Consider the following 13,742-nt stretch of genomic DNA (forward strand, 5'->3'; position numbering starts at 1 on the left):
GACCGTGGCTTGATCCAGCTTCCAGACTGGCCCAGAGATTCTCATCTGGTCCACAGGCCTGGGTGAGTTTGACAACCCTGTCCTAGACCTCTTTTAGCCTCAAAGCACTTCTCCATAACTTTTCTAAATTACTCAACACCTGATTGAGAATCACTGAGTTAGCATCAATTCAGAAAAAGTAGGGAAAGGAGGAGCAGGGGAATAAAAGGATAAAAGGGTTAAGAACCACTGATCTAGCTGGTGCAAGGTAAGGACAGTGGGGGCAGGACCAAACCTGCCATGTTCTGCCCTTTTCACTGTCTGCTCCCTCCCCACCCCCAGTCTGTATCTTAGGAGGTAAGGGCAATTACAACCACACCATTGAGGCTGCTCCTTCATGGTCTTACACAGCAGTGACAGGAGCCATCTGCCTTGGTAGCCCCTCCCACTGGCCCCAGGAACGTGAGAGGAGCAGAAGGAACAAGCCTGGTTGCAACCTGTTGTCTGCCCACCCCAGGACAGGGGAGGGCCGGGGAGGGCAGCAGTAGCAGTTCTCTGAGAAGCCATCGCAGGCGACACGGGTGGGTACTGGATTGTGGGGAGGAGAGCATTTACATCCATGAGGCACCCTTAAAGGGATCGTGCATCACCGCAGTTGAGAATTACTGGACTAGACCCAGTTCTAATTCTGAATGACCACTGTGTTGGTGATTTAGCTTCTGAAGGTTAGATGTTGAAAAGCTAAAAGGAATATGTTATTAATAGGGACCTACTGAATTCACTGCAGAAGTAGCATGCGTGGCAGCTCCTTTAATTTTGCATGTCCCCTCCATGCACTCCCCCCCCGGCCGATCAGTGGATCCCTAATCAGCAGGGAAGCTAAAGCCATGGTTTTAAACATGGAGCTGTTTAGCTTCCCTGGCAGTCAGCAGCAAACAGCAGGGCCGTCTGGGGCTTCTCAGTTAATCAGTGACGGGAGGCAAAAATAGCACCATATTTAAAAACACAGTTTTCACCTCTCCGCTGATCAGGAGTGAGCCACAAGTGGGGCCCCACCACCAATCAGCAGGGAGCATGGAGAAATCTGCAAGATTAAAGGAGCCACAGCGCACCCCACTTCCGCCATGAATTCAGCAGGTCCCTAATTTTTACAGCTCCGCTGTTGCTATACATCACCCGTCTTACACCAGCAAAATGTTCTGAAAAAGACAGCCTTTATGCTTGGCTGCTATGTTTTGTTATTTTCACACATATTCCTGTAAGACACAGAAAGAGAGAGTGCTATATGTATAACTTAACTAGTTTAACTAGTTTAACAAATCGTATGCAGTGCATGGTTACATCATTTTATTCTTAGTCCAGTTACATTCATGTACAGTACATTATAGTTTTATCTGCAGATAGTACAAATATATCAGATGCATAGCTCAGTCATATGGAAATTTTAAAAAGAGACATCTGTCATGAGGTTTAATGAAGTTTTTATTTTAAAAGGTGCTTTCTTGGCTCTCAGCTTTGGCAACAATTCTTTGCAGAACTGTTGTTGAGTATTGCTAGCATATATCCAAATAGGGGTGATTTTTGTTTCTTTTATACACAAAGACCAAAAAATGGTGTTATGTTTCTTAGTGTCCTAAATATTTAACCTGCCTTCCATCCTTATTTCCCCTCCATCCCATTTGAGAGCAAATGGCTCTTCAGCAGGATGATGCACTTCATTTCACCCTTAGCCAAACCAGCATCCTTTTTCAAGTTCCAGCTAACGTGGCAAGTATGTTGTCGGACGGAAGAGAACATTATCCTCTCAACCTGATGAGTTTTCCTTCCTGTTGCTCTATCATAGTTCCACTGGTGCTAAAAAGGGCTGTCTGAAAGGCCTTTTTATATCATCCACTTGAAACATTTTAAAGAAAAAAATAATGCATCAGTGTCCTTTAATTTAGAAACCAATTCTCTGCATCCAGTCCTCCATGTACAGCTGAATACAGTTCAGTATCATGAATCAAGGTGCGTTTGATTAAATATACAGGTGTGGACCCCACCTCTGCAAACTCATGCCTGGAACTCCCACTGCAGGCAGTGGGTCACTAGTCACTGTGCGAGATAAGCATGGTGAATCCATGAGAAGTACCCTATACTACAGGGGTGGCCATGAATGCTGCGTGCCCCCATAGGCTGGGGTGTGGGCTCGGCAACTGCCCACAGGTGGTGTCGGTGGCAGGGGTGGGAGCGGGAGCTCCTGCAGGCAGCCGCAGCAGTGTCAGTGGCAGGGTGGGGGTGGCGAATGCCATCCGGTGGTTGGCGACCACCGGCAGATGCCACCAGCAGTGTCAGCAGCAAGGGGGGTGAGAGGTGGAGAGCGGCAATCGCCTGCAGGTACCACCAGCAGCATCAGCAGCACTTTTGGCAGGGGTGCACCGCCAAGCTCAGGAGGTGCATGTGCAACCGCATGCACCCCCATGGGTCGCCAATGCAGGTGGCCAACCCGAAGCTCTGGAGTCCAAACTTCCGAGTCTAAACTGAGTAATGTGCTTGCTGCAAGTGGTCATGTCACGTGATGTGACGTAACGGCTGAGGAAGCTGATCACTGTGTGCTTGTGCAAAGATTCAAGGAGATGCATATTAACTTCTGAAGAGACTCTGGAGCTGCGGGTTGGCCACCCCTGCTATACTTGTTCCGACTTTTTGAGTGTAAATTACAACTGCACAATTACCAGATGATATCATTACTTTCACTAGGCATCATGTCTTCATGCTTAAATCTTGAACACTGTAGATGATGTATGTGTTTATAATGGTTAGGAAAAACAGAATTGACATATTAACAAAGGCACTGACCCGATTAAGTAGGTTTTCAGACTTGTTTTCAAAATATTTTTCATTTTTAAACAGCATATTATATGGCCTTTTCCACTTGCATTAAACTTCCTAGATGTTTACTGTTCAGATTGCTATTTACAAGATTGTTATAATAACTTTAGAGCAGGGCCTGTGAGTGCATACGTTGGGAAGAGTGTTGTGTGTGTTTTGGGTCAGGAGCATGTTTTATAGGCTTAACTTCCGATTGGTGAAGTCTTGGGTTTGGCAGCACTGCAGTTTGCCAGTAGGGGAGCAGTGCTTAGTTATTGCTGAAGATCCCTTAAGGTCTTATCCGTGACTATCCACTGTGTAGACTGATGCAGTCAGACAGGACTTGCCAGTTGGAGATTTCAAATAATTTCAGGTTGGTACTTGTTCTGATCTTGCTAGTTAAAGCCCTTGTCTGCTTCTCAAAGATAGCAACAGCCCAGTGTGTGTGTGTGCTTAAAGAGGAGGTCCCAGCCTACAATAGTTGCATTACACAGTAAAGTCATGTAATAACAGGCCCAGTCCTTATTTAAAATATTTTAAGACTTTGAAAAGACACGGGGGTGGAACAGAAGAAGGAAACATAATTGCCACTGGATAGGATACATTGCTTAATACATCTGTCACAAAAGACAGTGTGGGGAAAGAGAAGAAGTGTGTGTAAGGGGGAAGGGCATGTAGTCTTCTACTAGTCTGGTACAGATACTCTAAGCATTGCTTGTTCTGAGCATTATTTCTAGTTGCCCTCTTCTTATCAGACCATACAGCAGTAAGTACATCATAGGCTCTGAGGGTGCATTGCTTGCTGAAATCCAGCCTTGTGCTGTTACATTCAGGATCACATGAATGACTCTTGATCCTGCTAACGTTCTGAACTGCATGCACATAACATTTCAGTATAAAATATATAGATATAAAAATAATACTTCATGCAATACTAAAATTTCTCTCCCAATGAGATAGGATCTTGGTGAGTGAGTATCCTCCTTAATAACAGTGTCCATGGAAGTGTTGCTTTGATGGCAGTTACACTGCAAGGTGGTTGATCTCTGTCATCTCTTGTCTGGGTCAGGGCTCATTGCTCTTATTCCCTTTTTCTGTACTACTAGGACTAATAGCTGAAGAAAGCAGATAGAACTTTAAATTCCAGAATCAATTCTCTCCTGGCGGCGTTTCATAATTTCCTGAAGCTCTGACTCCCCTCTGCTTTTCTGGAACAGAAGCAAAATGTAAAGACAACAATCCTTTTTAAAAATATTTTCCACCCACACAAAAGTGATAGAGGTAGTCAAGAGCACTTGTACATGTTATAAATTGTTTAAATGCATCTCACAAAACGGCTCCAGAAATTACTGTTTCGCTAGGTTAGTTGCATCTGAAAATACATGTTGACATCTTTTTATCATGGTAGATTTCGATTTGATCAGGGATGTTTTAGGGTAGGTGTGTCCCAGTTGCGGCACAGGTGTCAAAAGTGACATGGGTAGCCTCTGTGTATGGCACGTGGCAGGTTGAGCAAGGGACAGGCAGCCCAGTGACAGATAGAACAAGGAATAGAAAGCAGAGCAGCAGATCAGGCAGGGAGCTCAGGGCAGGAACCAGAACACAGAGCAGCAGCTTGGTCAGGGATCACAGGGCAGGTAGCAGAAAGCTGAGCAGTGGATTAGGCAAGGAAAAGTGACTGGAGTGGCACTCAGGGAGAGCGTGAGGCTAATGCCTGCCAGAAAAGTTAGCCCCCATGAATTTAGGGACAGCATTCTTGCATTGGTGAAGGGGGTTGGATCAGATAACCAATGAGCTCCCTTTGAAACCCTATGGTTTTATGATTCTATCACTAAGTTAATAAGGTAAATCCTTTCTTTGTTTTATTCCATTGAGGTTTTTGCCTGTTGTTTCATAATTGTAGTTTTCACAAGATTCTATTTCTCTTAAGCCAAGATGTGTTATTACCACTTGTTGAATAAAACATGCTCTTAACATGCCTATTTAATGAAGCTCACTAATATTTGTGATCCTGATTGTTGTTTAGCTACAACAGTAGTCTTCAACCTTTTTATGGTGAAGATCACGTTTTGGTGCCCCAGGATCTACTGCCCTGTCCCCCTCCACATCTGCCCCATCCACTGCCCTGCCCCTGGCCCCCTCCTCCCTTGGGCCCTGGACAAGCTACTGGCCTCTGACCCCACTCACCCAGCTTGGTTTCGGTGGCAGGGGTTGTGGCTTAGCCCAGCCATGCGTGGCCTGCCGCTCCCAATCGCGGAGCCTCTGACAGACTGAAATCAGCCGTCAGAGGCTCCACAATCAACCAGTCGATCAAGATCAGCTGGTTGGTGACTGCTGATTTACAGGTTTTTGGGTCAGAGTCTTACCTCCAGGAACGTTTTTTCCACTGTAATTTTACTATACACCCTCGCTCCTTCTTCTCCACACACTTTCTTCAGCTCATCCCTGTTCAGGGAGAAAAGCTGGGCTCCAGTCAGTATGCCAAGGTGTTCAACAGTCCTAGGTAAACACAAGTGGTATCATGACTGTTTTACATTAGGCTCATATGGGATTGGGAAAAGAGACAAAGGAGATAAACCAGTAAATGTTTGCCTTATAGCAGGATACTATCCATTTAAAAAGCCACCAGGAAATTAGCCTTCTGGAACATGAGTATATTTCTATTTAAGAATATTATTGCTAAAAGTTAGTGGCTCCTGTTTGGTTTTTATATAGATGTTAATTATAATCTCAAGGAAAGAGGTGTTTGGGACCAATTCATCCCAGGCATGGGACCCCAGAATTAATAAATTCTAATCTCAGCTCCCCTATGGACCACCTCTATAGTCTTCAACAAATTACTCAAGGCCAAGTTTTTCAGGCTTGAGATGCAAGGTTGGCACCTAGGATTTTCAAACTAACAGGCATTAGGCATGCATGTACCATTACAATTCTGGCCCTTAGTCCCCCTGAGCCCTTCCTTAAAATATTTTATTTTGTAAAGTGCTTCTGTGTTCTCAGCTGTAAAGTGTTCTCCTGTGACCCAACCCTGTCAGCAGGTGTCAGTCTTGCCGACTCCATTACAGGAGGCTTATTCTCTCCACCCTGCTTATGAGGATAGTAGAAGTGCTCTTCTGAAGAAAAGGTCTTGGCTCAACAGTCCGCAGGGAGGACCTGCAGGGAGAGCCACACCAGGGAAGAAGAGAAGGGCTGTAATTTGCATTGTTTGTTGTCTCTGAGTAATATAGGAGGGAGAAAAGGGTAGCTTTGGGCCCTTTACTGGCTTCATGGGACGTATCTGGATGTGGATACAAACATGTATCTTGCGCACAAACTATATACGTTTATAAAAATAGGTCTTTCCATTCCAACAGAAGTTTCCCCCAGCTGCCCCTCTCTAATGAAGTTTTAGTGCATCATCTAGCATCATGTGGAGATTTACCCTTTGCTGAATGATTTTGCTTCCAGCCAAGCTTTGACTTCTTCAGCGCTGGACTCGAATGTTAGGGGCACGAGAGCTTGTTGACTCTTCTCCACTCTGAAGTGTCTCTGGGGAGGCTGGATTTTAATATTTGTAATCTTCTTTAGTAGCTCATCATTCACCTCATCCATATGGTGAATCATTTCTAGAAAACAGAGTATGCTTTCAGATGACAAATTAGAGATGGGGGCCTGAAGTTCTGTCCTAAATTGCAATCCATTGGACCTGGTGGAAGGGGGATCACATGAGGTGTTAGTAAAAGTAGGGGCTGACTCTGCAGCTCCCTCATTTCTATAAAAAATACTTGAAAAATGTAGGAAATCTAGAAGCATGTTTAATTGTGTATTTTAACTTAAAGGACACCATTAAGTCTTTGCTGGAGTCTAACTGAGCCATGACATTTTGATCATGGAACCCACCCCAGGAACAACGTACAAAGGAAAAATGAATTGTACTACTGTCATTTTAGAAGTGCAGCAGATGGGTGGTACAATCGGTGGGATTAAGTCATGTCCCACAGACCCTAAAGCTAGCAACTGCTTTAAATTCCCTTTTCAGCTGTAGAAGTCTTCTCCCTGTCTGCTTTTAAAAGCTACATTTCTAAATACCTCTTCATAAGGATGAAGAGAATGAATCCAAAATAACAGCCAGATGCTCATTCTCATGGCAATTTTTGAATCTATTCTTAAGTTTCAAAAAGCTAGTTGTGGGTTTGGAGTAGGGATATTGTCTCTTAAAATGATTAAGTCATTTAGTGGAGTGTTGCAAGATATTCCATGGAAGCGTTGTATGCATAATACCTGGAGCTCTGTAATGCAACATCTTGGCCTAAATTCTACAGTTCCAGCTGGACTAATTAGAGAATTTTAAAATAGCTATTGGTGATGCTGAGAAAAGAGAGACAGCCCACAGAGATCAGACTGCATCATGTAGCTGTCTGCTACAAGATCTGGACTAGGCAGTAATGACAAAGGGCATAAAACTCTAAATGCTCTATGTAGCTCTCTGCTGGATGTAACTTGCCAACCTCCAAAAAAATACCTGAAGGCTCTCTCTTTTGTATACTGTGGCAATGGCATTGGTGTGAATTCACTGCTCATTGAACTGAAACATTATGTGGGATTTCTTATTCAGTAAATGATCATCATTATGTGAAGCTGTATAATTTCCAAAGGAAAAGAATGTTCTACTTTATGGTACAAAATTGCAAATTTTAAATGACTCCATTTAATAAATGCATATTTTAAGGGGCTGTTTTCAACTGAACAGTAATTTTCATAAGGTATGAAAGAACTTTTCTCACACCCTGCAAACCAACTTGTTTTTAGCTTGTTGGAGCTTTCTTACTAGTAGGCCTTGTCAGGACATTCTTATTGAAAAGTGCTTGCCAATTTTTTTTTAAAAAAAGAAGTAAAGTTTGACAAAAAAAGAATTTTTTTGCTGGAAACTTATTAGGTGGATCAGGTTCATTACTATTATTGCTGGTGGGCTGGTGAACAGTACACAGGATCCCCTTCCTCCTTTATTCATGAGATTTTAAAATATCAGTGCTTTCCCCTGATTCTGAAGAGTTCAGGGGAGGGGGGCAGGTCAGCAGGGAATGGAGGATAGTCTGTTTATCTGGGCACCCCTTGGGGTTCCTAGAAACAACAGCAATAAACTGAAGGACAGCAAATTTAGATTGGACATCAGGAAAAAATTCTTTACGGTGAGGGTTGCCAAAATATGGAATGGGCTTCTGAGCAAGGTGGTGCATTCCCCTACCTTGGAGGTGTTTAAAAGGAGATTAGACAAGCACCTAGCTGGGGTTATGTGACCCCAGTGCTCTTTTCTGCCCAGAGCAAAGGGTTGGATTTGATGATCTAATAGGTCCCTTCTGACCCTAGAAATCTGTGAAATATATGATGACAATTCAATGGCATGCTTTTAGTTTAGCAGGACACCAAGGAAGCCATATTTCTACCTACCCATGAACTAATGCAGTTGTAAAAGGAATGGTTCCATGTTGTGGCCGTCAGGGGAGAGATTACTAAGGCTCTTCTGAAACTGTGTTAAGCAATAATCTAGACAAGGGATTGGTGGTGGCCGATAGAGCTGCAGGTCCAGTCTACTTTTAAAGTGATGGCTTTATACACGTATAATCTGTTATGCTTAAGTAAGATGGGAGGTGGTGTGGTTGGTTACTTAGCAATATCCACAAAACAGAAGGAATTGTTTTGCACATGGAGTACTACAGGTTTTGCATACTAGGGAATACATGAAGAACAACACTACAGAAGATAACCTTGATGGTCCAGATATAGCTATTGCAACACATTGTTGGTGCCCCTGTGGGCACTGAGACACTTGAACTGAGGGGGTTGAGACTGGGGCAAACAGAGAACACCCAGCTCAGTAGGAAAGAAGATGGCATTAAGCCACCTTTGTGCCCTCTGAATCCTTGGCTGTTTTTTTCCCCCAGCACATGGTTAAGAAGGCTGGAATAGGCAAAGAGGCTGCTCTGTGGGCTGTAGCCCTGCCTGATTTTCTGCCATACTGTGGGCCTGTCCCTGATATGCCTCCCTATGGCTGTTTTTATGGTATCCTACCTAGAGCAGCATTTGTATGGGGGGGCCTCAGAAGGCAATTTTATGATTGTCTTCTGAAGTGAGTGTGCCAGGGCAACTGGGATTATACAGTTCATGCCTGCTGCTCCAGCCCTTTTACATGCTGTTAGGCAGCCAGACTAAGATTAAGAAACCTCCCTTTCTCATGGGCTTATTTGCCATATTAATCCCTTGCTTGCAGATCTAGATGCATAGCTACAGGCAAGCATAAACAGTGACTGACTGATATAAAATGAGTGATCCATCTAAGTGTGTTAACACTGAATGTGAATAAAGGAAAGGAAATACAAAAGAAAGCTTCTTAATTAAATTCAATTCCAGAACTACAATGTTGAGTTATTTGGACTGTGTAATGCGCTATATAAGGTCAAATGTTCCTGTAGACAGTAACTTTTTTGAGCAGTAAGAACCTAGGCACATACGTTCTTTGGCATCTGGAGAAGAGTTCCGGGCTAACATTTCACTTCCCCACTTATCACCAGCATAGCTGACAGGTAGCTTGTGAGTAGGACTGGAGGGCCCAATTCCCCTTGGACTCAAGTCTCCTTTGTACTTCAGATTAGACTAAATAACAGGAAAGAAAAGATATTAAGTAAATATTTTTGTCACCATCATTCCTCATCCATCAGTAGCAAAAAACAGTGAGCCACGTCCTCAGCTGTTGTACATTGCCAAGCTCAGTTGAAGTCACTGTATAATTAAGTGGAACTGTACATGACAACTTTCCATATAATTCTGTGTTTTATACTAGCAAGGTAAATAAAATCAAGGAACTCCAGAAGAAGGGATGCATGCATTCACCTATCTTCATCAGTAATGTAACTAAGGTGAGGGGTGCTGGGGCAGCAGCATTGAGCACCAACCTGGGGTCAGGGGGCAAAGTGGGGAGGAAGCAGAAGAATAACAGCTACTGCCTCCACCCACACAATTGCACCAGCAGCACAGCAGCAGCTGAAAGTCGCTGCTGCCCTGGGTGTCCTGCTGCCTTGTTATGCCTCTGTCCTTGATTGACAACTTGTTGTAACAGGTTGCTCAATAGTCCCCCCCTTGCGTCGCCACTTAAGAACGAACTAAGACAGACTAGATACCAGTAGTGCTCAACCTCCAACCTGTAGGTTGAATCCATCCCATGGGGCTATGTCATCTGGCCTCTGGTTCTCCACAGGTCCAGAAATTTGGAGTCAGGGTGCTGTAATTGCTGTGGCCCTGGAACCTAGGGCAATTAATGCTGCCACCACTCCCCCACTGCCAGATTTCCAGACCTGAGGGGAGCCCTGCAGGCTGGATGAAACGGTCCTGCATGTTGGATTGTGCCAGAGCATGGGATTAGGCTGTGGCTGAATTCAGTATGCAGGGTTAGCCGGTGCACTGAATCCCATTTGCAGACTGACCTCACATACTAACTCCATGCTGAATCTACTCTGTGGACCAATCCTGCCTGTGGGATCTGACCTACAGACCCTCTCTATGCTCCTAATTTTAAAATCAAACTTCGGGTTTTTTGTAGCTTGACTCATGATGTTTGAACGCTTGGGTTGGCAACACTGAAATTGTTTCATCTTCCTACTGCTGTATCACATTCCACTAATTTTAGAAAAAAAATCTCTAATTGTTTATGGTAGCTTGGCAGGAACCTTTTATCAGTACATGAAGCTTTCAGGGGCTTGACTATGTAATTTCAGGGGAAGAAATCTTCACACTTAAACCATCACATGTCAAGCTCTAAAGCATAAGAAATTCTGATGGCCAGCACTTCTGGGGGATGTAAAAGATGGACACAATTTGGGAATTTTGGATTACTTGCTGTCGAATAGCTCACCTATTATTTCTGTTATCTTATTTCCACTTGACCTTCTTGTTTAGTTCATACACCTGGTATGTCTTTGGGGTTACAGACTGTCATTTTGCTATGTATTTATATGCCACCTACCAAGATGGAGCCCTGAATTGGTTGCCCTTTAATTATTGCTGCAATCAAATGGTGAATCGTCATCATTAGTAATAACGGAAAGCAGAGCAGATGACAATGAGGGAATCTTGCCAGAAGATGATGTTAACCTGGGGTTAGACACTAGGGAGCTGGACAGCTTGGTAGTTTTTCCAGCTCTGCCTTGCTGTGTGACCTCTTAGGCTCCAGACCTGCAGTAGATACTGACATATAAGTGCTTAGGTTTGCTGCCGCAGAGTGCTGTTGATTCCCGAGATGACTCACAGCAGTAAAGTGAAGCACTCGCAGAACTATGTGAAGAACTGCTGCCTTATTGTTAGAAAAGCTAAACACCCAAGCTCCACTTCAACTCAATGGGAGCTGCTGGTACTCAGAACTCCTTGAAAATTCAGAGCCCTTAATCTTTCTCCTCCTTTCTCCCATATGACAGTTACAGGCAAGGGATGATTATGACCCCACTCACTGCAGGATTACAAGTCTGTCTCTGTAAAATATTTTTGAGATCCTTGAAAGAAGCACTAAAGTTATGCAAAATGTTTGCAAATTAGTGGAGGGGGAGCTACTTTATCCAGAAACAACACACAAGGTCCAATTTTCTATTGCCTCACATTTACATGGTGAAAAGTGGGCATCAAACACTTGCACAGCAGAGCAGTGGTGTTTTATACATACTCTGCATTGTGCTATGAACTGTGTGCTCTCAAGTATACTAATGACTCAGGCCCACAGTCTTTTATTGAGCAAGCAGTACTGCTGGTAGGATTTTCCTGAAGGTGGAGGGGCATGTATTTGGAAAAACAAAGGAACAAAAAGGTTTTACATAAAGCAGAAAAACCCTGTATCAGGCTAGAAGCTAGTCTTCTAGCAACTGGGTGTGGTGGAGCTGTGTTTCTAACAAGTGCCCAGAAGCTGTTTTGAGAGCTGTCTGAACTTTCCAAGCCTAGATATGGGCCTTTATTGTGGAACTCAGGCTGACTGTCACCCACTTTGACATCAAAACAGGTGGGGACAGTCGTTTACACCTGCACCTTGAATAGCAATTAACTCCTATTAGCCTCAGTTCTTCATAGGTACCTAGGGTGAGACCTCTGTAGGATTCCATAATAAAAGGGTTTTTTTTGAGGGGCAGGAGGGTATATTTAGTTCTGTTTTAGCCTCAGTTTCATCATCACATCACCTACACTAGCCTTGAGATGTCTAAGTTGTTAAAGCCCTAGTTTATAGTGGTCAGGTGAGACCCCTTCATCCTGTCACAGTGCTATAAAGTTGTGAGAGGAAGAAAGTTTATGCAGCTGCGAAAAGTTGCCTTACTTATCAAGTCTACAGGGTAGGTAGGTTGATTTGTTTCTGGTGATGGCTGAAGGTGGTTCTCAGAGACCAGTTACACACCACAGCTGATTACCAGTCAAACATCACCTGATTAGAGAGCTCTTCCATATCTTCCAGTTTCACCACATCCAGGATGTTATATGGGACATAGCCAGCCTGCCCACTGCGGTTTAGCAACCTCCACCACTGCTTATCATCTTCCAAGACCTGTGAGAGCAAAAGTAATTTAGCCCTTGAGAACACCATGCATTCATGGCATGTACAAGGTAATGAAATCTCTTGTTCTCGCATGAAAGAAAACATGCTGCCCTGTGGTATCCCATAGAAAAATGCAGTAGAGACAAGAAAACTGCAACGGAGTCAGATGGTGTCAAATTCAAATGCAGCATTGACAAATCTTCCCTGAAGAGGGTCAACAAAGTGTTTGTGGAATACTGGCTTATTGGGGAGCAGCTCCTAGTGAAAATGCATCAACCTGTGGCTTTAGGAACTCCTGCCAGTTCCTGCTTAATTTGTCTGTTGATTTTTAAGCCTGTCGTCAGTGAGAGAGCTCATAGTGCCCTGTAATTCCTTTTGCCTAAAAAAAAAAAAAAAAAAAGGGGGCTGTTCAAAATGAATCCTGTCATTTGGACAAAAGCTACCTGCAGAATTTTCATATGACTTGTTTACAACCCATCCATTACTTAAACAGGATGCAGGAAAGATGGTGTTTTGTTATCAGGGTATTTTCCACTGCACATGATTACTTGTTTCTTCTTGCATGCCTGTTCTAGTTTGAGCTCTGATTTAAAAAAAAAAAAAAAAAAAAAAAGTCCTGTTCTATTAGAAGAAAGCTATCCTAAACTCAAAGATTTTTGTCCCATGCATCAAATGCTTTGATGTTTATTTCTATTCAGATTTAAATATACCATATTTACCCAAATCCAAGATGACTTTGAATTTAAGATGACCCCCCAATAATTAGATTCCATATGTAGATAATTATAAATTAATTATAATGGGGTGGGTGGCAGAGCAAGGGGTGGGAGTGCAGGCTGCAGGTTTCCCTCTCCTCTGCAGTCTTCCCTGTTACTCTCCCCTCCCCTGCCAAACAAGCCAGCGCAGCCTAGGGTAGGCGGCACCTTGGCTCTGGCTTCAGCCCTGAGCCAGACTGTTTACACACTCTTCATTTTTGTTATCACAATATTTATGCAAATGTGTAAGTATTTTACATCTCTATTTAACAGAAGCCTTTTTTTTTTTAATGGACACTGGCTGTTGCAGTGCGAAAAGCTAATGCTAAAATCAAGTCTGTGTTACATTTCAGGGGAAAATAGTCTCTCAACTGTTTATTACAGGGAAGTCTGAAGCAATAAAAATAAAACTCAATTTGTCATTAAGCAGCATAGCATGATGACTTGGTTTCCTTAATCCTTGCTGCTATGTTAAAACAACATAGCCATCAAATCTCAAGGACGCTTGGATCCTGAAATCCTGAAAAAAAATCCTACTCTTACTCAGACTTAAAGCTTTCTCTTCAAAGGAAATATTGTGCTGTCATTCAGAACTCCTAGGTGAAAATTATTTGGTG

The 13,742-nt window shown here is 43.3% G+C and overlaps 1 protein-coding gene across 2 annotated transcripts in view; it reads right to left on the reverse strand.

Annotated features, from left to right (window-relative positions):
* Nucleotides 1-2,489: 2,489 nt before the first annotated feature.
* The window catches only part of EPS8L2 (EPS8 like 2), a 140,531-nt gene continuing 129,278 nt past the window's right edge, over nt 2,490-13,742 (reverse strand). For both annotated transcript variants that reach the window (XM_019519795.1, XM_019519796.1), the window contains 5 exons: nt 12,260-12,379; nt 9,318-9,459; nt 6,251-6,434; nt 5,196-5,328; nt 2,490-4,037 (listed from right to left, as the gene is read on the reverse strand). In XM_019519795.1, the coding sequence (XP_019375340.1) occupies nt 3,966-4,037; nt 5,196-5,328; nt 6,251-6,434; nt 9,318-9,459; nt 12,260-12,379 (651 nt within the window). In that variant the 3' untranslated portion in view covers nt 2,490-3,965. The remainder of the gene's footprint in view (nt 4,038-5,195; nt 5,329-6,250; nt 6,435-9,317; nt 9,460-12,259; nt 12,380-13,742) is intronic.

The sequence above is a fragment of the Gavialis gangeticus genome, unplaced genomic scaffold, assembly GCF_001723915.1.
Source record: "Gavialis gangeticus isolate Ggan-Ray unplaced genomic scaffold, GavGan_comp1, whole genome shotgun sequence".
Taxonomy (NCBI): domain Eukaryota; kingdom Metazoa; phylum Chordata; order Crocodylia; family Gavialidae; genus Gavialis; species Gavialis gangeticus.